The sequence below is a fragment of the Nycticebus coucang genome, chromosome 4, assembly GCF_027406575.1.
Source record: "Nycticebus coucang isolate mNycCou1 chromosome 4, mNycCou1.pri, whole genome shotgun sequence".
Lineage (NCBI taxonomy): Eukaryota > Metazoa > Chordata > Mammalia > Primates > Lorisidae > Nycticebus > Nycticebus coucang.
In genome coordinates, this window is record NC_069783.1 from 45,143,596 (window position 1) to 45,170,512 (window position 26,917).

The 26,917-nt window shown below is 37.2% G+C and overlaps 1 protein-coding gene across 7 annotated transcripts in view; it reads left to right on the top strand.

Annotated features, from left to right (window-relative positions):
- The window catches only part of SOCS5 (suppressor of cytokine signaling 5), an 80,760-nt gene extending 55,449 nt beyond the window's left edge, over window positions 1–25,311 (top strand). For 6 of the 7 annotated variants that reach the window (XM_053588843.1, XM_053588839.1, XM_053588840.1 and 3 more), the window contains one exon: window positions 21,141–25,311. In XM_053588843.1, the coding sequence (XP_053444818.1) occupies window positions 21,153–22,763 (1,611 nt within the window). In that variant the 5' untranslated portion in view covers window positions 21,141–21,152 and the 3' untranslated portion in view covers window positions 22,764–25,311. Of the gene's footprint in view, window positions 1–19,843; window positions 19,923–21,140 lie in introns of those variants that run through there. The other variant, XM_053588845.1, reaches the window with a different exon arrangement.
- Window positions 25,312–26,917: the final 1,606 nt, after the last annotated feature.

Genomic DNA, 26,917 nt, shown 5'->3' on the forward strand with positions numbered 1-26,917 from the left:
ACTAGTGGGAACAGAAATATCTGAGTGCTACATCAGAGGGCTCTACATTTTTTCAGTATACTTGTACATGGTCTGCTGTATTAATATACTATGTACACTATAATACTTTAACCCCAAGGTTGAATTATGATCATTCTACTTACAAAATAGTAAGTAGTTTTTTGAAGACCAGATGACTCTCAGGTTCTTTGAATGTGATGTAGCTGTAACAGTCATGCATCTCTGGAATTCTGGGTCAGTTTTATGAAGCATTGTGTTATCGTTTTCTGAAGGTTATTGAAATGCCACCAAAATATCAATCATGCCAGGCCCCGTAATCCTAGCACTGTGGGAGGCTGAGGCAGGAGGATTGCTTAAGCTCAGGAGTTTGAGACTTGACTAAGCAAGAGTGAGGTGTTTTTTGCCTTAAAAAAGGAAGGCATGTTTTTTTACTGGATGATCATAGACAAGTTTCTATGGAAGAGAAACAAATGAAAGGTCGGAACAAGTTGTGCAAAGATATAAGGAGATGTTTCAGATGTCAAGAATGGTGAGAACAAAGACAAAAGGAGAAAATGAATTTGGTGTGTCTGCAAAACAGCAATAAAGTCTGTGTCTTGAATGATATAGTTGTATTCAAAGCAATGTCTACAATTCTTTAAAAAATGTATTTAATTTTGAAATGTCAAAATTATATTAGGTTGAATTCAGTTATTATGAACACTGTATTAAAATATTTTGCTTTTAAAAAAAAAAAAAAAAACAGTGAGACCGTGACTCATGAGCTTTGAGGCTGAAGCAGCAGGATGCCTACAGCCTGCATCTGAGCAGTGAGCTGCGAAGCAACTACACTTTGCTTAAGGCATACGGTAGAACTCTGTCTCAAAAAATAAATAAATAAATAAAACAAGGCAACTGCACGGATCTGTTCATCTCAACCCCGAAAGTCTCCCCAAATAAAAAATATAAAAACAAACAAAATATCAACCAAAACTTCAGTCTCCTAAACTGCCTTTTGTACCTAAATTTGACAGAAAAATACTTTAATCAATGTATATGTCCCAATTTTTATTACTGTAACTGACTGACTTTCTCTGGCAAGGTACTATCATGGCTAAGTATTCTAAAAACACTAAGCAGTGGGAGAGGGGTTTGAGTTGGAACATATTCTTCCTTCCCTCACTATGGCATGCAATATCATTTTTATTTATTTATTTTTTGCAGTTTTTGGCCAGGGCTGTGCTTGAACCCACCACCTTTGGCATATGGGGCCGGTGAATATGTTGAATTTATTTCTCATAAAGCATGGTTTAAATTTCATTAATGAATTCCTGAGTTTTATTTCAATTAAGAAGGGCCATTGACTATAATCTCTTTAGTTTTTTATATATATAAATTTTGGTGGGAATGGAATTTGACCTAATTTTTCATAATTCTAATTTATAGCTTATCCAGTTAAATATAATTTTTTAGCAAAAGCTGTTTAACTTACAAAAGCATCATACAACTAGTTTTAAATTACAATTCCTTGGGAGGGAGTGATTTTTTAGAAATTTGATTCAGATCATTTTAAGGATAACTAATTATGCATAGAAATGTTAAAGATTATAATGGATCATAAAATTTTCTTTCTAGAATCAATAAATAGAAATTCAACTTTTTTTAGCTTCTATAACTTTAAATAAAACCATAAAGTAATGGAGTTGTGATTTAGTCTCCAAAAAAAAGTTTCAACTTTGTCCTGAACATAGTTCCAAAAATTTAATAGCAAAACCAAAGAACCTCAAATTTGACAGTATAGATATTAAGATAATTGAAATGCCTTCCTTATTCTTATATGGACTAGTCTATGAATCATGGTCAGTATTTTTTCCTTGCCAATGTTACAGCTCCCCACATTACATTCTCTAATCAAGAAAAATACACTTTTTTTCCTCAGGAAGCATAATAGCCTTTCTTTTAATTAGAATATTTTGTCAGAATTCAATGTGATAACATTCTCCATATTCGATCCAGAGAAATGACTTAAATTTCATTCTCTTAAAAACTGGACCAAGGATTTAGTGTTAGAAAATGCCTTCTGTGTCCTGGCAGGTACAACTATTTTCTGTATGTCCTGCTCGTTCATATCACTTAGAAAGATCTGTCTGTGTAAGGAAATGAGTGATTTTAAGTTTGTTCACTCTCTAAAAGTTGTTTCTCAGGTATAATTTGCTTGCAGAGAAGTATTGTTAAATAGCTACAAAATTTAATTTATAAACATAAGAGAGAAAAGAAAGTTAGACATCTGGACTAATTGAATATGGCTCTTCTAGCATATAGAGTGGTATGGTTTATTTATCGTACATACTTTAGCTAAGATCAGTAAACTTTTTCTGAAAAGGGCCGGATAGAAAATATTTTAGGCTTTGCAACTACATGTGGTCTCTGTCAAATGTTTTTTGCAGGGGGGTGGGAGTTGAGGTTTTAAAAAATATCTTTAAAAATATGAAAACCATTTTTAGCTGGAGTACATAAAAAAAGGCCTCAGGCCAGATTTGGCTCTCAAGCCATAGTTTGCTAACTGTTGCTCTAAATCAGTAGCATCCGTGGAAATATAATCTGTACCCATATATGTAATTTTAAATTTTCTATTAGCTGAAAAGTAAAAAGCTAAAACTAATTTTAATAATATATTTAACAGATTATATCCAGACTATTATTATTTTAAGGTGTGTATAAACTATAATTTAAGAATTCAAATACCATATGGATTGGACAGCATATAGCTCTAGACCAGAGCTACTCAAAAGTATGGCCTATGAACTTAATGCCAGTCTACAATTCGTTACCAGTCTGTGACAAGTTAAATATAGAAATTGACAGTAAAAATTTAAAATATTTCATGGCAACTTGGTGGGTTTTTTTCTCTGTTTAATAAAAATGGCACTTGTAATTTTTCCTTTTCCTTCTTCTTCTACTTTTTTTTTTTTTTTTTTTTTAATTTGAGATAGTCTTGCTCTGTCTACCAGGATAGAATGCAGTGACAATATCATAGCTCACTGCAGTCTCAAATTTCAGGCCTGGACTCAAGTGATCCTTTAGCCTCAACCTCCTGAGTAGCTAGGTATTACAGGCACCTATCACAATGCCCTGGTAATTTTTGTATTTTTAGTAGAGACTGGGTCTCACTCTTTCTCAGACTGGTCTTGAACTCCTGAGTTCAAGTGATACTTCTGCCTTAGCCTACCAATGTGCTAGGATTACAGATATGAGTCATTGCCCCAGCTGGTACTTGTATTTCATGTTGTTTTTTTACATTTTATTTTTCTAGTAATTCTTCTTATGTCTTACAAAAGAGTTATTCTGTAAAATTAAAAAAGGAATAAATGGCTCTTCACTGCCGATTATTTAAGAGACCTCTAGACTAGCAGTCCCCAACCTTTTTGGTACTAGAGACTGGTTTCATGGAAGATACCTTTTCCACGGCTTAGGGGCAAGGGGAGATGATTTTGGTGTGATTCAAGTCCATTAAATTTGTGCATTTGTGCACTTTATTTCTATTATTATTACATTATAAGATACAATGAAATAATTATGCAACTCACCATAATGCAGAATCAGTGGGAGCCCTGAGCTTGTTTTCCTGTACAACTAGAAGGTCCTAGCACTAGCATCACCACCTCTACCTTAGCTCCATCTCAGATCATCAGCCCTTAGATCAGGCGTCCTCAAACTGCGGCCTGCGGGCCACATGAAGCGGTGTGAATTATATTTGTTCCCATTTTGTTTTTTACTTCAAAATAAGATATGTGCAGCGTGCATAGGAATTTGTTTATAGTTTTTTGAGCGGCGCCTGTGGCTCAAAGGGATAGGGCACCAGACCCATATGCTGGAGGTGGTGGGTTCAAACCCAGCCTCGGCCAAAAACCACACACACACGCACACAAATGTTCTAGTCATTTGTTCATAGTTTTTTTGTTTAAACTATAGTCTGGCCCTCCAAAGATCTGAGGGACAGTGAATTGGCCCCTTGTTTAAAAAGTTTGAGGTCACCTGCCTGAGATTCTCATAAGGAGTGCCCAACATAGGTCTCTCACATGTGCAGTTTACAGTGGGGCTCAAGCTCCCATGTGAATCTACTGCCACTGCTGATCTGATTGGAGCCAGAGGTCAGGCAGTTCTATGAGTGATGGGGTGGGGAGTGGCTGTAAATACAGATGAAGCTTCCTTTGTTGCCCACTTGCCTGCTGTTCACCTCCTACAGTGTGACCTGGTTCCTAACAGGTTGCTGCCTGGAGGTTGGGCCCTGCAGCTCTACACCATCTCTCCTGAGATTCTGCAGGCCTCTTGTACATGTGGCAAGAATAAGAAGAGGAAAGTGTTCAAATTGTGGCATGTCCCACCAACCACTACTAAGCAGCATGCTTCTACTTGTCTCTTTTTTTTTTTTTTTTTTTTTTGTAGAGACAGAGTCTCACTTTATGGCCCTCGGTAGAGTGCCGTGGCCTCACACAGCTCACAGCAACCTCCAACTCCTGGGCTTAAGCGATTCTCTTGCCTCAGCCTCCCGAGTAGCTGGGACCACAGGCGCCCGGCTATTTTTATTTTTTGTTGCAGTTTGGCCGGGGCTGGGCTTGAACCCGCCACCCTCAGCATATGGGGCCCGGCGCCCCACCGACTGAGCCACAGGCGCTCTTTTAGAGCTGCCATTGAAAACTTTTTAAAAAATGGCAATTTCCAGGCCAAGCTCTAGACCAATTAAATAGAAATCTCATGGGCGGGAGCCTGTGCATCATATATTTTAAATAGCCATTTTGTACAGCCAGGGTTATAATGTAGATTCTTCATTCCAGGAAGGGGGGATTTTCTATATGGTAACATTCATCCTCTTTAATGGTAAAATGGGACTGTGTAGCTAAATATGTCAAATTGAACATTGCCATTTAATTTTAAGAAGGTATAAGTCATAATTCCACAAGTAGAAAGCAAACAAGAGAGCAGACTGAAATAAGCAAACTGGGTCAGTGCATTTTTGGTAGAAGCAGGTAGCAAGATAGTAGCTATAAAAGCTAATCTAAGTGCCTACAAAGGAGGATGTTGCAAAACGCAAACCAGTATTTATGGAGGGCTCAGAAATTAGAAGAACCAGTTCCTTAGGAAGGGACAGGAGTGGTTGAAAATCTGTGTATGAGACTCCCATGTGTCCTTTTCCCTGAGCAACCAGGAGACCATTATTCCTTTACCTTGGGTAAACAGAGGTTTGGAATTTAGAGAAATTTAATCCAAGAGGTTCAGTCCAAGGTAAAGTTGGAATATCTTCGGATAATAAGGACACCCTTTAAAAAACAAGGATTAAATGACAGGACTAAGTGAAAATCTGAATTTTGAGTTTAAAACCTCACATTCCCCTTTCCCTCTTCTCAGAACACAGCAGTCAGGTGTGTATGTCCTAGACAGGAGGTTGGAACATTTCTCTCTGGGATAATTCACCAGCCAAGAGACAAAGTTTATAGATACTGACTTGTGAGGAATCCCCTAATATACAAACCAAGGTGTTTAAGAGGGAAAAAGGGGCGGCGCCTGTGGCTCAGTCTGTAAGGCGCCAGCCCCATATACTGAGGGTGGCAGGTTCAAACCCAGCCCCGGCCGAACTGCAACCAAAAAATAGCTGGGCGTTGTGGCGGGCGCCTGTAGTCCCAGCTACATGGGAGGCTGAGGCAAGAGAATCTCTTAAGCCCAGGAGTTGGACGTTGCTGTGAGCTGTGTGAGGCCACGGCACTCTACCGAGGGCCATAAAGTAAGACTCTGTCTCTACAAAAAAAAAAAAAAAAAAAAAAAAAGAGGGAAAAAGGGGAGAAATGTTTTAAAAGTTTGTATTCTCGGAGAAATGAGATATTGTATATGAGAAACTAGAATAGGATGCTGTTAAAAAGAGTATTCAGAGAACAAGACAATGGTCTTAGAAATTAAAATTGCACAAGAAATTATAACTGCAGAGGGTGGCGGGTTCGGACCCAGCCCCGGCCAAACGGCAACCAAAAAATAGCCGGGCGTTGTGGCGGGCGCCTGTAGTCCCGGCTGCTCGGGAGGCTGAGGCAAGAGAATCACGTAAGCCCAAGAGTTAGAGGTTGCTGTGAGCTGTGTGATGCCATGGCACTCTACCGAGGGTGGTACAGTGAGACTCTGTCTCTACAAAAAAAAAAAAAAAAAAAAATTATAACTGCAATAGATGTGTTGGAAAGTGAATCTAAAGAAATTTATCATAAAGTAGGGAAAGAAAATAAAAGATAAAAAGAAAATACAAGATAATCAAAAGATCTATCTAAGGTCTGGTGTCTAATGAAAAGGACTTTTGCAAGGAAGGGAGGAGGGCAGTGAGTCCCCCCGAAAAGCCCACAGTAAGAAGAAGCTACAATTTTTCAGAAAATAAAAACAGGTAACATACAGAAGACTAGGAATTGGTGTTGTGTTGGCCTTTTCAACAGCTATAAAGTAGTAGCTAGAAAACAATGGGGTGATTCAACATTCTGAGAGTAAATTATTTCTAACCTAGAATTTGATTCTAAAATAATTTTTAAATAATTTTAAATTCTAAGGGTAAATTATTTCTAACCTAGAATTTGATTCTAATATAATTTTTAAAATGAGGATAAAATAGACGAAAACATTTTCATGAGAGAGGTACAGGGAATTCCTAGGAGTGCAGGAAAGTCATTGGGCAGGACAATGTACCAGTGTTGACCTCACTGAGAGTTATTTTATAAGTCTGTTAAAGAATTTATGAAATAATGCAAGAGAGGAAAAAAGAAGCAATTCTAGGGAAAAAAGTGATTGTACAAGAAAGGAAAAATAGTTCAACTCCATATAATATTTACATAATCATAATAAAAAAACCTGAATATTAATTTAATCAAAATGTGCTTTTCAACTATTTAGGGGAGGAAGGGTAAAAAGAAATAACCAAATTGACACTTTAGTTAAAAAAAAAAAATCTAAAACCATCATCTTATAGTATAAAGTCAGTAACAGATAATTTCTAAAACTGAAAAATCAACAAAAAGCAATAGGAACATGTTACCTAGAAATGATGAGGATTCACTTTCAGGGAATCAAGGATAGGAGGGGTGGCGGGTGGTGCTAGAAGAACTTGTTAGAAGAACTTGTATTAGTATTTGACCTTGAAAGCATAAATATGTGAATTAGGTAAAAATAAAAAGTCACTTTAAAATAAGAGAAATGAAAAGGATGAACCTAGGATACAAAGGGGCTAGGATATTGGAAGAGTACATCTACAAAGATAATGAAGTCTTCAAGAATGTGGCAGGAATCAGGCTATATGTGGGTCATTATGAAAGCTTTTTGTTGTTGTTTGTTTGTTTTTGGTGTTTTGTTTTGTTTTTGAGGCAGTCTCATTTTGTCGCCCTTTGTAGATTGCCATGACATCATAGCTCACAGCAACCTCAAACTACTGGGCTCAAGCCATTCTCTTGCCTCAGCCTCCCAAGTAGCTGGGACTACAGGCACCAACCACAATGCTTGGCTATTTTTAGAGATGGTGGTCTCAAACTCCTGAGCTCAGGCAGTCCATCTGCCTCGCCTCCCAGAGTGCTATGATTACAGGCTTGAGCCACCACACCTGGCTTTTATTAAAGTTTTGAGATACATAAAAAATTAACAACATAGAATCTATGCAGACAGGAACACATGAAGCCCTCTCACCAACAGCAATAAGCCAAGCTAGTTGAAACTTGTACAGATGAAACAGAAAGAATGCTGTCGACTATGTTACTTAGGTGTGAAATAATGGACCATAACAGTCTGTCTCAAAACTTTTGTAATGACCCACATAATGACACAACTATGAACAAGGAAGTGAAATCTAAATTTAAAAAGATGCAACCCCGCATCCTTCCTCCTGTACCCTCCCTGCCTCCACACCAGTCCGCTCATCTGCCCAGAGACTCTGGTAGCCGTGCGCCCTCCAGAGCCCTCTGCGCGGAGCCCTTCTCCTGGCCAGAGACTGCTAGAGCCTTGGGCTCTCTGTGCCAAAGTCACCAGACGGCAAGCACTCTCAGAACCATGTGCACCACCCCCAGCCCTGTTACTGGATCGGGCGTGCCACACTCAAGAGCTGCTCCCACAACCAGAACTCCCTGGCTGGGGCAGCTCCAGAGGAGCTACACAGTGTCACTCCCTACAAAGATCCAGCAACAATAGAGTGATCCCGCTGGGGTCTAATCTTGGAGAGACACCTCCCCAACTCTGAGGACGCCCAGAGGCAATGGTGAAAAACAATCATAAGCTGAAATCAACAGAAAAACTCTGGCAGTATCAATAATCAGAGTAGAACTCCCCCAAGGAACAATGGGGCAGACAGAGCACAAGATCCCATGCACAAATAGCTGAGATGTCAGAAATCGAATTCAGAATCTGGACAACAAATAAGATCGAATTAGAATTCCAACCAGTAACCCAAAAGATATCTGAAGAATTCAACGAATTTGAAGACCAAATGACCAAAGGTTTCGACACATTGAGACAAGAAGTTGTAGCCCTCAAAGATCTGAGAAACACAGTAGAATTTCTCAGTAACAGAATGGAGCAAGCAGAAGAAAGGATTTATGACACTGAAGACAAAGCTTTCGAACGCTCCCAAACTCTCAAAGAGGAAGAGAATGGAGGGCAAAAACAGATCACTCTCTCAGAGAGCTCTGGGATAATTCGAAGAAAACAAATATTCGTCTTATATGGATCCCCGAAAGTGACGAAGTGGCTTCACAAGGCAGAGTCTCTTCTCCATGAGATTATGAAGAACTTTCCAGACATGCCAAGGGATTCTGAAATTCAGATAGCAGACAGTTTCAGAACTCCAGCACGACTCAACGCTAATAAGACATCCCCCAGACACATCATAATCAATTTCACTAAAGTTAATATGAAGGAGAAAATTCTGAAAGCTGCCAGACGAAAGAAAACCATCACCTACAACGGGAAGAATATTAGAATTACTGCAGATCTCTCTGCCGAAACCTTTCAAGCTAGAAGAGGATGCTCATCGACTTTTAATCTCCTAAAACAAAATAACTTTCAACCCAGGATCCTGTACCCAGCTAAACTGAGTTTCATTTATGACGAAGAAATTAAATAATTCAGTGACATTCATATGTTGAAGAAATTTGCCATAACTAAACCAGCTCTCCAGGATATTCTCAGACCTATCCCCCATAAAGACCAGCGTAATTCTTCACCACAAAGTAAACCCACCCAGAAAATTTTGATCAAATTCCATCTTTCACAGTCACAAAAGGATTAAAAATGTCCACCGGACTCTCAAAAGGCTTATCAATATTCTCAATTAATGTGAGTGGTTAAATTCTCCTCTAAAGAGGCACAGGTTGGCTGACTTTATACAAAAACTCAAGTCAGATATCTGCTGCATACAAGAATCTCATCTTACCTTAAAAGACAAATATAGACTCAAGGTGAAGGGATGGTCATCTATATTCCATGCCAGGCATCCTCAAACTATTTCAACAGGGGGCCAAGTCACTGTCCCTCTGACTGCTAGAGGGCCGGACTATAGTTTAAAAAAAGAAAAAAAAAACTGAACAATTTCCTATGCACACTGCACATATCTTATTTTGAAGTAAAAAACAAAATGGAAACAAATAGAATTCACACTGCTTCATGTGGCACACGGGCTACAGTTTGAGAACGCCTGCTCCAGACAAATGGAAAGCAGAAAAAAGTAGGCATTGCAATCCTATTCACAGATACAATAGGCTTTAACCAAAATAAGGAAGGATAAGAATGGACACTTCATATTTGTTAAAGGTAATACTCAATATGATGATATTTCAATTGTTAATATTTATGCACCCAACCAGAATGTACCTCCGTTTATAACAGAAGCTCCAACAGACATGAGCAACTTGATTTCCTCCAGTTCCATAGTAGTTGGGGATTTTAACACCCCTTTAGCAGTGCTGGATAGATCCTCCAAAAAGAAGCTAAGCAAAGAAATTTTAGATTTAAGCTTAACCATTCATCTGGATTTAACAGAACTACAGAACATTTCATCCCAACAAAAATGAATACACATTCTTCTCAGCCCATGAACATACTCCAAAATCCAGCACATCCTAGGCCACAAATCTAACCTCAGCAAATTTTAAAAAACAGAAATTATTCCTTGCATCTTCTCAGACCATCATGGAATAAAAGTTGAACTCAATAACAACAGGAACCTGCATACCCATACAAAAACATGGAAGCTAAATAACCTTATGCTGAAGGATAGATGGGTTATAGATGAGATTAAGAAGGAAATCACCATATTTTTGGAACAAAACAACAATCAAGACACGAACTGTCAGAATCTCTAGGATACTGCAAAGGCAGTCCTAAGAGGGAAATTTATAGCACTGCAAGCCTTCCTCAAGAAAATGGAAAGAGAGGAAGTTAATAACTTAATGGGACATCTCAAGCAACTGGAGAAGGAAGAACATTCCAACCCCAAACCCAGCAGAAGAAAAGAAATAACCAAAATCAGAGCAGAATTAAGTGAGATTGAAAACAAAAGAATTATACAACAGATCAATAAATCCAAAAGTTGGTTTTTTGAAAAGATCTATAAAATAAACTTTTGGCTGACCTAACCAGGAAAAAAAAGAGTAAAATCTCTAATTTCATCAGTCAGAAATGGTAAAGATGAAATAACAACAGACCCCCTCAGAAATTCAAAAAATCCTTAACAAATATTACAAGAAACTTTACTCTCAGAAATACGAAAATCTGAAGGAAATCGACCAGTACTTGGAAGTACGCCACCTACCAAGACTTAGCCACAACGAAGTGGAAATGTTGAACAGGCCTAAATCAAGTTCTAAAATAGGATCAACTATACAAAATCTCCATTAAAAGAAAAGTCCAGGACCACATGGCTTTATGTCAGAATTCTACCAAACCTTTAAAGAGGAACTAGTACCTATGTTACTCAATCTGTTCCAAAATATAGAAAAAGGAAGACTATCCAACACATTCTATGAAGCAAACATCACTCTGATCCCCAAACCAGGAAAAGACCCAACAAGAAAAGAAAATTACAGACCAATATCACTAATGAATATAGATGCAAAAATATTCAACAAGATCCTAACAAACAGAATCCAGCAACACATCAAACAAATTATATATCATGACCAAGTGAGTTTTATCTCAGGGTCTCAAGGCTGGTTCAATACACATAAATCTATAAATATAATTCAGCACATAAACAAATTAAAACCAAAGACCATATGATTCTCTCAATTGATGCAGAAAAAGCTTTTGATAATATCCAGCATCCCTTTTGATCAGAACACTTAAGAAAATTGGTATAGAAGGGACATTTCTTCAAGTGATAGAGGCCATCTACAGCCAACCCACAGCCAATATCGTACTGAATGGAGTTAAATTGAAATCATTTCCACCTAGATCAGGAACCAGGCAAGGTTGCCCATTGTCTCCATTGCTCTTTAACATTGTAATGGAAGTTTTAGCCATTGCAATTAGGGAAGAAAAGGCAATCAAGGTTATCCACCTAGGGTCAGAAAACATCATACTTTCACTCTTCACAGATGATATGATCATGTATCTGGAAAACACTAGAGATTCTACTACACAACTTTTAGAAGTGATCAAGGAATACAGCAATGTCTCAGGCTACAAAATCAACACCCATAAATCTGTAGCCTGTATATATACCAACAATAGCCAAGCTGAAAAAACAGTCAAGGACTCTGTTCCTTTCACAGTAATGCCAAAGAAGAAGAAGTATTTGGGAGTATACCTAACAAAGGACATGAAAGATCTCTACAAAGAGAACTAGGAAACTTTAAGAAAAGAAATAGCTGAAAATGTTAACAAATTGAAAGACATACCATGCTCATGGTTGGGAAGTATCAACATTGTTAAAATGTCTATACTACCCAAAACAATATATAATTTTAATGCAATTCCTATTAACGATCCATTGTCATATGTTAAAGATCTTGAAAAAATAATACTTCATTATAGATCAAAACAGCATGGTACTGGCACAAAAACAGAAGTAGATGTCTGGAACAGAATAGAGAACCAAGAGATGAATCCAGCTACTTAACCGTTATTTGAACTTTGACAAGCCAATTAAAACCATTCAGTGGGGAAAAGATTCCCAATTTAACAAATGGTGCTGGGTGAACTGGCTGGTGACCTGTAAAAGACTGAAACACCTTTCACCACACCTTTCACCATTAACTAAGATAGACTCTCACTGGATAAAAGATTAAAACTTAAGACATGAAACTATAAAAGTACTTGAAGAAAGTGCAGGGAAAACTCTTGGAGGAATCTGCCTGGGTGAATATTTTATGAGGATTCCCCAGGCAATTGAAGCAGTATCAAAAATACATTACTAGGACCTGATCAAACTAAAAAGCTTTTGCACAGCCAAGAACAAGAACATAGTAAGTAAAGCAAGCAGACAGCCCTCAGAATGGGAGAAAATATTTGCAGGTTATACCTCTGATAAAGGTTTAATAACCAGAATCCACAGAGAACTCAAACATATTAGCAAGAAAAACACAAGTGATCCCATCTCAGGGTGGGCAAGGGACTTGAAGAGAAACTTCTCTAAAGAAGACAGATGCATGATCTACAGACACATGAAAAAATGCTCAGCATCCTTAATCATCAGAGAAATGCAAATCAAAACTACTTTGAGATATCACCTAACCCCAGTAAGAGTAGCCCACATAACAAAATCCCCAAACCAGAGATGTTAGCACGGATGTGGAGAAAAGGGCACACTTCTACACTGCTGGTGGGAATACACACTAATACGTTCCTTCTGGAAGAATGTTTGGAGAATACTTAGAAATCTAAAAATAGACCTGCCATTCGATCCTATAATTCCTTTACTACCCTGTTTCCCCAAAAATAAGACAGTGTCTTATTTTAAGGTGTGCTCCCAGAGATGCACTAGGTCCTATTTTCAGGGGGCGTCTTATCTTTCCTGTGAGTAGGTCTTATTTTTGGAGGATGTCTTATTTTCGGGGAAACATGGTAGGTCTATACCCAGAAGACCAAAAATCACAATATAACAAAGACATCTGTACCAGAATGTTTATTGCAGCCCAATTCATAATCGTGAAGTCATGGAAGAAGCCCAAGTGCCCAGCGACCCACAAATGGACTAGCAAATTGTGGTACATGTATACCATGGAATATTATGCAGCCTTAAAGAAGGATGGAGACTTTACTTCTTTCATGTTTACATGGATGGAGCTGGAACATATTCTTCTTAGCATAGTATCTCAGGAATGGAAGAAAAAGTATCCAATGTACTCAGTCCTACTATGAAGCAAATTTATAGCTTTCATATGAAGGCTATAACCCAACTATAGCACAAGAATATGGGGAAAGGGCTAAGGGAGGGGGGAGGTTGGGTTAGAGGGAGGGTATGGGTGGGGCCACACCTTCGGTGCATCTTAGAATGGGTACATGCAAAACTTACTAAATGCAGAATACAAATGTCTACATACATTAACTAAGAAAACACCACGAAGGTTATGTTGAACAGTTTGATGAGAATATTTCAGATTGTATGATACTAGCACATTGTACCCCTTGATTGCACTAATGTACATAGCTATGACTTACCAATAAAAAAGAACAAATAAATAAAGTTATAAAGATGTGATAAGGTATGTGCAATTCAAATAGGATAAGCCTAAAAGGGGGCTTATGAAAAATATTTTTACAAGAGGAGGAAACAAAATGTGAGATTTACGTTAATAAGATGTGACACTTTCATCTAATAGTGATTCGTTAAATCATATACCTGCTACCTTGTGAACTTCCTATCTGCCTAAACAGTATGCATTTAGGATAGAAATTATCTGAAAGTACATTTCATGATATCATAGACATTAATTCTCTCTGTGTGTATTACCATTAGTCCAAGAAATCTTTCTTTTCTTTCTTGCCTTTTTTTTTTTTTTTGAGTCAGAGCCTCAAGCCGTTGCCCTGGGTAGAGTGCTGTGGCATCACAGCTCACAGCAACCTCCAACTCCTGGGCTTAAGCGATTGGATCTCTTGCCTCAGCCTCCCAAGTAGCTAGGATTACAGGTGCCTGCCACAATGCCTTGTTATTTTTTTGCTTGTAGTTGTCGTTGTTTAGCAGGCCTGGGCTGGATTCGAACCCGCCAGCTGTGGTGTATGTGACAGGTGCTCTGGCTGCTTGAGCTACAGGAGCTGAGCCCCATGAGCCCTTTCTATAAGAAAATGATGAGAAGATATATAACTTATTTACATCAATACAGAATAAAGAAAGTTTATTCTGTATTGTTCTCTTGATTCAGATCGACTTCATGAAAATGCGAGTATTTATGACAAATAGATTAGTCAAAGTTACAGAAATATCCACCTAATGACTTTTACCATTATAAGAGAGAATACTTAAACCATTTTTTAAAATTGATGCCAATCTTATAGCATATAATTAAATGACACTTATGAACAGAACATTAAGAAAAAAGTTAAAATTGCCATATTTATTAAATGGCAAAATAGAAACCATTTGAAGAAAGCTTTTGTTATTATGGTGTGACAAAACCCAGTGAACTTTAGGTTTTAAGTTTTCACATTTCTTCTATTGTTGGTTTTCAGGTTACTGAATTGGGTATTATATCTGTCAATATAGACTTTTAAAAATTTATTTGTATAATGCCATGATCTGCTTTAGATTTTTTTTAAGGAGCAAGAATAAGGATGCCAAATTACATATTTTTGATTTGTTAATTACTACAGTATTGTTGCTTTTTCCCTTTAGTCTGTTATTTCCAAACACTTCTAGGATTAAGAGTTAGGAAGCTGAATTAAGTATTTTATTCTCATCATTCCTAATTTCCTTTCTATTCAAAATGCTTTTTCAAAATCACAGATAAAATTTTGATACATTGTGAGATGGGGAGGGAAAATGTGGGGGTTATATAAGTGATTAACTTGTAAGCTTTATTTTTTTTTCATTATGAGGAAGAGTGAGAAAAATTAAAATGTGCTGTGTTGGGAATGAGAAGTGGGATAGAGCATTTATGGAAAAGTTATTTTTTTAATTTAATTTTTTATTAAATCTTAACTGTATACATTGATGGAGTACAGTGTAATGATTTGATATACAATGTGGAATGCTTACATGGAACTGATTAACATAACCACCACCTCACTTATTTTTTGTGGTAACACATTTGTAATATACTCTACTTGCTTTAAAATGTACCCTTGCATTAAATGAGATCCCACTAAATACCCTCCCTCCATTTGCCCACCTCTCTCCTTTCCCTTCTTCCTTCCCTCCCTTCTCCCTCCTCTCCCCTCCTTTCTGGTCTATATTTGTGTTTTATTATTTGCATGAATGTGTAAGTGATTACATATTAGTTTCATAATAGTATTGAGTACATTAGATACTTTTTTTTCTCATTCTTGAGATACTCTGCTAAGAGGAATATGTTCAGCTTCATCCAGGTAAACATAAAAGATGTAAAGTCTCCATTCTTTTTTACAGCTGAATAGTATTTTCCGTGGTATACATATACCACAATTTGTTAATCCATTCATGGGTTGGTTGGCATTTGGGCTGCTTCCATGACTTGCAATTATGAATTGGGCTGCAACAAATATTCCAGTGCAAATGTCTTTGTTGTAAAATGATTTTTGTTCATCTGGGTAGATACCTAGTAATGAAATTGCATGATCACCAGCAATGTAGAAGTGCTCCCTTCTCTCCACAACCGTGCCAACACCTGCAGTTTTGGGATTTTGTGATGTGGGCTAATCTTACTGGAGTTAGGTGATATATCTCAAAAGTGGTTTTGATTTGCATTTCTCTGATGATCAAAGACGATGAGCATTTTGGGTGGGAGCCCATAGCTCAGTGATTAGGGCGCCAGCCACATGCTCCAAGGCTGGTGTGTTCGAACCTGACCCACCTGCTAAGCAAAGAAATAAAAAATAACCAGCTATAGTCCCAGCTACTAGGGAGGCTGAGGCAAGAGAGTTGCTTGAGCCCAACAGCTGGAGGTTGCCATGAGCTATGGCAACCAGGCATTCTATTGAGGGTGACAAGGTAAGACTGTCTTAGTAAAAAAAAAAAAAAGGGGGATTTTTTTTTTCATGTGTTTTTTGGCCATTTGTCATCTTCAGAGATGTTCCTGTTCCAGTCTCTTGCCCACAAAGAAATGGGGTTGTTTGTTCTTTTCTTATTGATTAATTTGAGTTCTCTGTAGATTCTAGTTATCAGACCTTTGTCAGAATCATAACCTGCAAAAAATCTTCTCCCATTCTGAAGGCTGTCTGTTTACTTTACTTGCAGCACTCTTTTTACCTTGATCAAATCCCAGTAATAGATTTTTGGTGTTGCTTCACTTACCAGGAGCATCCTCCTCATAAAATATTTGCCCAGGCCAGTATTTTCAAGTGTTTTCCCTGCACTCTCTTCTAGTATTTTTATAGTTTCATGTCTTAAGTTTAAATCTTTTATCCAGTGAGAATCAATTTTTGTTAGTGGCGAAAGGTGAGGGTCGATTTTAAGTCTTCTACAGGTTGCTAGCCAGTTAACAATTTGTTAAACAGGAAATTTTTTTCCCGATGCATGTTTTTGTTAGGCTTATCTAAGATCAAATGACAATATGTGGCTGGGTTCGTCTCTAGATTCTCTATTCTGTTCCATGTATCTACATCTCTATTTTTGTGTCAATGCCATGCTATTTTGTTTTTTTTTGGTTTTACTTGGTGTAGTAGGCCTGGGCCGGGTTCCCTGGTGCACAGGGCCAGCACTCTAACCATTGAGCTAAGGGCTGCCAGCCCTGTTTTGATCCCTGTAGATTTGTAGTATAACTAAAGTCTGGTAATGTGATGCCTCCTGATTTGTTTTTATTTCTAAGTAATGTATTGGCTAGTCGAGGTTTTTTTCTGATTCCATATAAAATGAAGTACTATTTTCTTCAAGTTCTTTAAAGGTATGACATTGGTGTTTCGATAGAGATTGTATTAAATCTGTAGATTGCTTTGGGTAGTATGGACATTTTAACAATGTTGATTTTTCCTAGCCACGATCATGGTATGTTTTTTCATTTGTTAACATCTTCAACTATTTCTTTTCTTCAGGTTTCATAATTCTCACTATAGAGATCTTTCACATTCTTTGTTAGATAAATTTCTCAGTATTTCATCTTTGGCACTACTGTATAAGGACTAGAGTCCTTGACTATATTTTTGGCTTGACTGTTTTGGTGTATATAAAAGCTACTAATTTGTAAGTATTGATTTTGTATCCTGAGACACTACTATATTCCTTGATCACTTCTAAGAGCTTTGTAGTTGAGTGAGAGTTTGATCTCCTCTGATCCTATTTGGATACCCTTGATCCCCTTGACTGATTGCAATGGCTAGGACATCCAGTACTATGTTCACTAGCAGTGGTAACAATGGGCATCCTTGTCTAGTTCCAGATCTAAGTGGAAATGTTTTCAGTTTTACTCCATTCAACATGATACTGGCTGTGGGTTTGCTATAGATGGCCTCTGTCTGTTTAAGAAATGTCCCATCTTAGCCTATTTTCTTAAGTGTTCTAATCATGAAAGAATGCTGGATATTATCAAAAGCTTTTTCTGCATTAATTGATAGAATCATATGGTCTTTGTTTTTATTTTATTTATGTGGTATATTATATTCATAGATTTATGTATGTTGAACCAATCTTGTAACCCTGGGATAAAACCAACTTGATTGTAGTGTATAATTTTTTTGATGTGTTGTTAAATTCTGTTTGTTAGACTCTTATTGAATATTTTGCATCAGTATTCATTAATGATATTGGCCTATAGTTTTTTTTATTTGTTGGATTCTTTCCTGGTTTGGAAATCAAGGTGTTATTTGCTTCATAGAATGTGTTGGGAAGTAGTCCTTCTTTTTCTTTTTCTGTGTTTAGGAAAAGGTTATGTAGTATAGGTACTAGTTCCTCTTTGAAGGTTTGGTAGAATTCTGATGTGAAACCAGACTTCTCTAGGACCAAATCTCTTTTTGGGAGATTTTGTATAGTTGATGCTATTTCAGGGCTTGATATAGGTCTATTCAAAATTTCTAATTTTTTCCTGTTGAGTCTAAGCAACTGGCATGCTTCTAGGTATTGGTCCATTTCCTCCAGATTTTCATTTTTTTTTATTCTCTATTTTTGAGAATAGAGTTTTTTGTAGTAATCATTGAGGATTTTTTTGAATTTCTTTGGTATCTGGTGTGCCTGTAGCTCAAGGAGTAGGGCGCTTGCCCCATAAACCAGAGGTGGCAGGTTCAAACCCAGCCCCGGGCCAAAAACCTACAACAACAAAGCAATAAAATAAAATGAATTTCTGTGGTATCTGTTGTTATTTCTCCTTTATTGTTTCTGATTGACATTATTAGTGATGTTATTTTTTTTGTTTCTAGTTAGGCTAGCCAAAGGTTTATCAATTTTATTAATCTTTTCAAAGAACCAACTTTTTGTTTCATTGATCTTCTGAATGTTCTTTTGTTTTTAATTTCATTTAATTCTGCTCTAATTTTTGTTATTTCTTCCACTGGGCTTGCGGTTGGATTGTTCTTCTTTTTCCAGTTGTTTGAGATGACCTATTAAGTTGTTGACATTTTCTCTTCCTGTTTTCTTAAGGCTTCTAATGCTATAAATTTCCCTCTTAGGACTGTCTTTGCAGTATCCCACAGATTTTAATAATTTGTGTCTTCATTATCATTTTGTTCCAAAAATGTGATGATTTCCTTCTTAATCTCGTTTTTCACCCAGCTATCATTTAGCCTAAGGTTATTTAGTTTCCATGACTTTAAGTGTGAAGATTTCTGTTGTCGTTGAGTTCAACTTTTATTCCCTGATGGTCCGAGAAGATACAAGGAATAATTTCTATTCTTTTAAATTTGTTGAGGTTAGACTTGTGTCCTAAGATATGATCAATTTTGGAGGATGATCTATGGGCTGATGGGAAGAATGTGTATTTCAGTTTTATTAGAATGAAATGGTCTAAAGATGTCTGTTAAGTCCATTTGTTCTAGGGTCAAGATTAAGTCTACTATTTATTTATTTAGTTAGTTTCTTCTTGGAGGATCTATCCAGAACTGACAAAGCGGTGTTAAAATCTCCAACTATTATAGTGCAGGAGGGTATCAAATTGTTCATATCTATTAGGATTTACTTTATAAATTGAGGAGCATTCAGGTATGGTGCATAAATGTTAATTATTGAAATCTCTTCATATTGAGTGTTTCCCTTGACAGATACGTATTATCCATCCTTGTTTCTTTCCTTATCTTTTTTGGTTTAAATCCTATTGTACCCGCAAATAAAATTGTAACCCCTGCTTTTTTCTGATTTCCATTTGCCTGTATTATAGATGTCCATCCCTGAGTCTTTTTTATCCTTTGAGGTAAGATGAGTCTCTTGAAGGCAACAGATACCTGGTCTGAGTTTTGTATCCAGTCAGCCAACTGGTGCCTCTTTAGAGGACAACTTAATTGAGAGAATTGATAGGTGTGGTAATGTTTTGGCTGTCATGTTTTTCAAAGGTCCGTGCATATTTTTAATCCTTTCACCATTGTGGAAGTTAGGTTTTGTTTGATAAATTCTGGGTGAGTTTACTTTGGTGGTAGACCATTGTGCTGATCATTAGTATTTCCTGGAGAGCTGGTTTAGTTATGGCAAATTTCCTCAACATGTCAATATGTTAGTAAAGTATTTGTTTTCTTCATCACAGATGAAATTCAGTTTAGCTGGATACAGGATCCTGGGCTGAAAGTTGTTTTGTTTTAGAAGATTGAAGGTCGATGACCATCCTCTTCTGGCTTGAAAAGTTTCGGCTGAAAGATCTACAGTCATTCTAATATTTCTCTCTTTCTAGGTAATGCTTTCCTTACATCTGGCTACTTGCAGGATTTTCTCCTTCATATTAACTTTGGCAAAGTTAATTACCGTGTGTACAGGAGGTGCTTTATTTAAATTGAGTATTGCTAGGGTTCTGAAACTATTTACTATCTGAATTTCTGTATCTCTTGCAATGCTTGGGAAATTTTCCTCCATAGTATCTTGGAGTAGAGCATCTGTGCCTTTGGGACCATCCTCTTCTCCTTCAGGAATTCCTATAAGTCAGATGTTTGATCTTTTGGATTCATCCCACAAGTCTCTCAGGTAATGTTCTATTCTTATTTTCCATTTTTCTGTCTCTTTGAATGCTTGGGATCATTCAAAAGCCTTGTCTTCAATTTCTGAGATCCTTTCTTCTGCCTGCTCAACTCTTACTGAGAGATTTTACTGTATTTGGAAGCTCCTCAATTAACTTTTTCACTTCTTTGAGCTCTGCTGTATCTTTTCTCATTATGTCCATATCGTTGGTGACTTTGTCTTTGAATTCATTAATTTCTTGAGCCAACTTTTGAACTACTCTTTGGATTTCTGTTTCCATCTTTTCCTCTATTCTATTCATCTTATTTGCCATCCGTATTCTGAATTCTATGTCTGACAATTCAGCCATTTGTCTATGAATGGCATCTTCTTTTATATCTCCTTTGTCATTCCTTGGAGAATTATTATTCATGATTATTCATGTTGCCGGAGTTCTTCTGCTGATTCTGCCCTATGAGTATTATCCACAATTTGGCAATTAAAATTGGTAGGGTGAGATTGGATTGGGGAGCTTAGAAGTGGAGTTAACCAGCCCTTTACCAATTAGCTAGGGCTTGTGATTGTGGCTTTTCTCCTACAGCCTTACAAAGGTCCCTTTCAGAGCTGCAGCCAGAGACTCTGAGGACTTGCTTGGTGAGATTGTGCAAGCTGGCTCTGTCTTTTTTTTTTTGGCCGGGGCAGGGTTTGAACCCGCCACCTCCGGCATATGGGACCGGCGCCCTACTGCTTGAGCCACAGGCGCCTCCCGCTGGCTCTGTCTTGAAGTCAGCCAGCCTCTACCTGGTTGTAAGGAGTTGTAGTATTAGGCAGAAATCTCAGCTGGGGAGAGGTAACAATTACTGAGATTCCCATGAGAAGGGGACTGAGTATTGACTTTCCTATCTTTACATGCCATTTTCATTAAATGATTTTTCTCTTTTTCCTATTTTGTCTATAGATCTTATAATCAATGGAGAAAGTGAGAAAAATGTGGAATAACTTCAAATACAGATGTCAGAGTCTCTTCAGTCATGAGGGAGGAAGCCGTAGTGAAAATGTGGACATGAACTCCAAAAGATGTTTGTCTGTCAAAGAGAAAAACATCAGTATAGGAGACTCGGCTCCTCAGCAGCAAAGCAGTCCCTTAAGAGAAAATGTTGCCTTACAATTAGGATTAAGCCCTTCAAAGAATTCTTCAAGGAGAAACCAAAATTGTGCCACTGAAATCCCTCAAATTGTTGAAATAAGCATTGAAAAGGATAATGATTCTTGTGTTACCCAAGGAACAAGACTTGCACGAAGAGATTCCTACTCTCGACATGCTCCATGGGGTGGAAAGAAAAAACATTCCTGTTCTACAAAGACCCAAAGTTCATTGGATACTGATAAAAAGTTTGGTAGAACTCGAAGTGGACTTCAAAGGAGAGAGAGGCGCTATGGTGTAAGCTCTGTACACGACATGGACAGTGTTTCCAGCAGAACCGTAGGAAGTCGCTCTCTGAGACAGAGGTTGCAGGATACTGTGGGCTTGTGTTTTCCCATGAGAACTTATAACAAGCAGTCAAAGCCTCTCTTTTCCAATAGAAGAAAAATACATCTTTCTGAATTAATGCTTGAGAAATGCCCTTTTCCTGCTGGCTCAGATTTAGCCCAAAAATGGCATTTGATTAAACAGCATACAGCTCCTGTGAGCCCACATTCAACATTTTTTGATACTTTTGATCCATCTTTGGTATCTACAGAAGATGAGGAAGATAGGCTTAGAGAGAGAAGACGGCTTAGTATTGAAGAAGGGGTTGATCCCCCTCCCAATGCACAAATACATACATTTGAAGCTACTGCACAGGTTAATCCATTATACAAACTGGGACCAAAGTTAGCTCCTGGAATGACTGAAATAAGTGGGGACAGTTCTGCACTTCCACAAGCTAACTGTGACTCGGAAGAGGATACAACCACGCTGTGTTTGCAGTCACGGAGGCAGAAGCAGCGTCAGGTATCTGGAGACAGCCATGCTCATATTAGCAGACAGGGAGCTTGGAAAGTCCACACCCAGATTGATTACATACACTGCCTTGTGCCAGATTTGCTTCAGATTACAGGGAATCCCTGTTACTGGGGAGTGATGGACCGTTACGAAGCAGAAGCCCTTCTCGAAGGGAAGCCTGAAGGCACATTTTTGCTCAGGGACTCTGCGCAGGAGGACTACCTCTTCTCTGTGAGCTTCCGCCGCTACAACAGGTCCCTGCATGCCCGCATCGAGCAGTGGAACCACAACTTTAGTTTTGATGCACATGATCCATGTGTATTTCACTCCTCCACTGTAACAGGACTTTTAGAACATTATAAAGATCCCAGTTCTTGCATGTTTTTTGAACCGTTGCTTACTATATCACTCAATAGGACTTTTCCATTTAGCCTGCAGTACATCTGTCGTGCCGTAATCTGCAGGTGCACTACATATGACGGAATCGATGGGCTCCCTTTACCATCAATGTTACAGGATTTTTTAAAAGAGTATCATTATAAACAAAAAGTTAGAGTTCGCTGGTTAGAAAGAGAACCAGTCAAGGCAAAGTAAATAATGCTCCTGTCCCCAGTGGGTATTAACGGAGTCTGCTTTCATGTGCATCAGACAGCACACACCTATAGAAGCACACGTGCAGTGCTAGGTTTTCATACAGTGTGTAAGCTTAGTGTTAGTATCTGTCAGATGCAGCCTGCTGTCACTATTCAGATAAACGTGGTGCCTATTGGACAACTAGAGGTTAGAGCTACAGGTGTTCAGCAAGACTACAAAAACATTTTGCCGATTTAGCTAACCATTTGGTTTTTAATGGCTGTAGTAACTGAATGAGGCAACTCTGGGGCATTTGCTACGAAGAATTCTATTTCTTACTGAAGAACAAATTATTAATATTGGATGAGTATTTCAACAGTGTGACTAATGTTTGAAACTATTTTTTTCTAAGAGTTTTTCTATAACCTTCCAAAAGTAGAGATGCTTGTAGTTACTGTAAATCAAGCTTTGGAAGTCCAAAAATATTATAAAAGACTGCCTTCCTTTTAGAAAAAAAATGCAATTTTCCGGCCATAAGGGCATAGTGCAGTTCACGTAAGTGTCGATGTAGTTTATAGCCAGACTCCTTTTCTCTTCTGCAAAAGGTACTGTTAAGTAAACCAGGTTTTCTAAATAGTCGTTCTTAAAATCTCAGACTTACACAGTTAGTAGTAGAATTTTATTTAAAGGCCCTAGGTATTCATTTTTTAATGAGTGCTTTAACTTAAAACAGATATTTGAATAGCTGCTGCAACGTAGTGTCTTGTGTGTGGTTTTTTTAAGTTGATATGTGCAGTCTAATCATTTCATAAAAGTTGGCTCTTTTTCTGTGCCCATCATGAGTTTGTGAACCATGAAGAAAATGAGACTAGAATATGTCCAAACAAGTCAGATAGTAGTAACTACCATGGTTGCTAATGTTGAGACTGTTATTAAACTGTAATTAATAATTTGGATGGCAGTATTTATCTCTCTGTTGTAAACTCTTTGTAGCTGAATTGCTTAAGTATAATTTATAGAATTTCAGTGCAGTTGATTCTTAATGGAAAATCTGAAACCTAAATTGCAGATTTAAAAGGTACTGTACAACCATTGTATCTGTAAATAACTTTAATTAGCACCTTTTTGTCACTTAGAATAATATGTAATACTACTTCAGTGAGCTCTTTTGGAAGTTATATCAAGTTCTAGTGTTTGCTTCTTAGTATTTGAACTGAATCTCCAGTTCCGTCTTAGACATTTTGCACTAAAGTAGCCAAATCCATTCTCATGTCTTTTTGTTAATGTGCTCTGTACCACTGGTGAGTGCTCCATAGTTTCCTTACCTGCTGCTACAGAATGTTATTTTACATCCCTATGGCTATTGCCAAGACTACAAAAAAGAAAAACTATATTTGTATGCAACACTAACCCTTTGACTGCTAATGTATGTTTCTGCTTGCTGTGCCTTGTTATGGCTGCTTTTTTGTGCTAATAAAGTATGTTTGGTGTTCTCCTTGTATATCTGCTGTTTTATACATTTGCAACAATTTCTCTTATAAACGGAATGGTTTGGGGTTTTTAAATAAGCATTAACTGACAACCTACTACAGTTAATGCAGATTTACTGTACAGTCTAATACTGACTTAGCAGAACAAGCTAACTCTAAATTCAATGCTCTAGTCTATATCTTTCCAATCATAATCACATATACTGTGGAACAGTATCAATAGTTACTGCAAATTACTGTACAGTTTAGGTTATAAGAGAAAATTAACAGAGAAATAATAAGCCTATTGATTTCTCTGCTTGTAAGCAAAACATTGAAACTATCAAATACATATTATAGTAAATTATTAATCTATAGCCTCCCATTGCACCAGAAACAGGTTAAATGAAGTCTTGTGAACTAGTAATACATCAGTACCATTTATTGGCTTTATGGGGACCATTTTAATTGATGATAATTATTACCCAAAATGTAGAACTTTAACCAAAGACTTGTCCATTTTAAAGCAGAATGGGGATTGAAGGGACTTGTAATTTATGTTATTTCTAAGAGAAGTCCCTAAAGAACGTATACCAAAGTGTTTGAGAACTTCATCCAAACCTACTTTAAAGCATTATGTGCAATGAAGTTATTATGACATAATTATATTGCATAATTGTTGGGTCCGTTTTCTTGAACTTATGATGTACCTGGAAAATAAACCTCTTGAGAAAAAAAAGTTCATACTAATTATTGGGGAAGGTCTATATATACGAGCAAGATGATGTTTTAGAGAGGAAACTTGAAACTCCAAGAAAGCACTTGATGTTTTTATATACTTGTAGCAAATTGATGTTCTAATTGTAGTTTTATAGGAAGTATTAATGCTTTTATGTATTTTGGAACTTTCATATGTTAAATGGAAATTGTTTTAAATGTGTAACTATTTGAGTTTATGTAAGCATGTATACACTGTGCTAAAAGTCACTTATGTTTCAGTTTGTGTATAATATCAATATGCAACTTCTGGTTTAAATTTTTTCCTTTAAATATCAGTGGCTTACATTTTAAAAAACAAAAATCACCAGCATGAAATTGCACCCAAGTCTATATTCACTGTGTCCTTTTCTGAATCTTATTGTAACCTGTCAACTAAATTTGAGTTTTTATGGTCTTTCTGAAGTGTTTTAATACAAACCAGGAACTTCTTTAGAAGTTGGAACACATCTTCATAATGAAATAATTAATTCAAGGGAAGGTTTGCTTCGATTAGTATCCATTTTCATTCTTTTCTTGTCACCCTTCTCCACACCTCTCCCTCCCGTAGTATGTATAGATATACATTTATATACACATACATATTTATGGTGTTAACATTTCACAATATTGCCACCTGATTTAAAGTTATTTAGAGGCCTTATTCTGTAGATACTGCCTGAGGAGTATCAAATTTTATTATCTGCACCTAAAGTTTTACCTTGCTTCTATAGTGTTGTAATATAGTCACCTTACAAAGAGAAAAATTCATCAGTATTTTCTTTTCTGGGTAAATACAGTAAAGAATTTGAAGAAACAGTTTGGATTAAGTACAGTTTCTAACAGTCATAATTAATATTTCTTAGGCAAAAATTGAGCCCAAATTATCATTCCCTACAAACAAATCCGTATTTATATGGTCTTTTAGAAGGGTTATATAAGATTTTTAATGGCTTGCATCATAAAAACTGATTTGGAATTTTAAGCTTCATTTTGACAAAATCCAAAGTTTATGAACTTTTTATTTGACATTTTGATCTGTTGCTATTCATTTTTGTCTGAAAGCTTCCTTTTCTCCCTGGCACTGAACACTAATTTGCTAAGTTTTTTTGAAACTGGTCTTAAATCTCTTTATTTTCTTAGCAGATAACAAAAACTGCTTTTTTAGTGAAGGCAGACAGCCTGTGGGGGAAGTCAGGGTCTTCCAAAGGAAGGAAGTCACAGAGCCAGATGGTCTCCGAGTGTGTGTTCACGTGAGGCAAATGTCACCAGTTTGCTTATTCTGTACCCCAACACGGTTTTACTTAGATGAAAGATTAAAAAGTACACAAAGGGCTGATTCAAAGGTGAGAAAAATTTCCAAAGAGGACATGTGTCCTGCATATGCACAAAAATTACATATACGAGGCTCAGGGTTTGTTTTGCATGTTTTGCAACAGCTGATGTAGGACATAGACTTTTAAAATAGTACATTCTAAAGAGGTGTGGGGTAGAATGTTTGTGGGAAGGAGTGGGGTTTTTTTGGTGTGTGGGAATGGTTGTCATTGCAAAGGATGGATGCATTGGAGCAACTATTTTCAAGCCCTGGAAGCTTGATTGACTTTTCAGCCATTCATTCAACAAATTTTCATCAGAGCCCCTGTGCCAGTCACTATTTTAGGTAATGGGTGTACATGGGAGTGCGAGACGAAATTATTGCCTTCTGGGGCTTATTACATTCTAGTACATAAGATAGCAATGAAATACAAAATAATTTCAGAAGCTATGAAGAAAATGAGGCAGACTATAGTGACAGGGTCGGCACAGTTTTATAGGATTCATTGGAGAATTGTAGCCTTAAATGATAAGGTGATCACACCAAGATTGGAGAATAGCACATTGTATATGAAGAGAACAATTAAAGCCGATCCCCAAAGCGGGAATGTGATCATATGCTGAGAAAGAATGCCA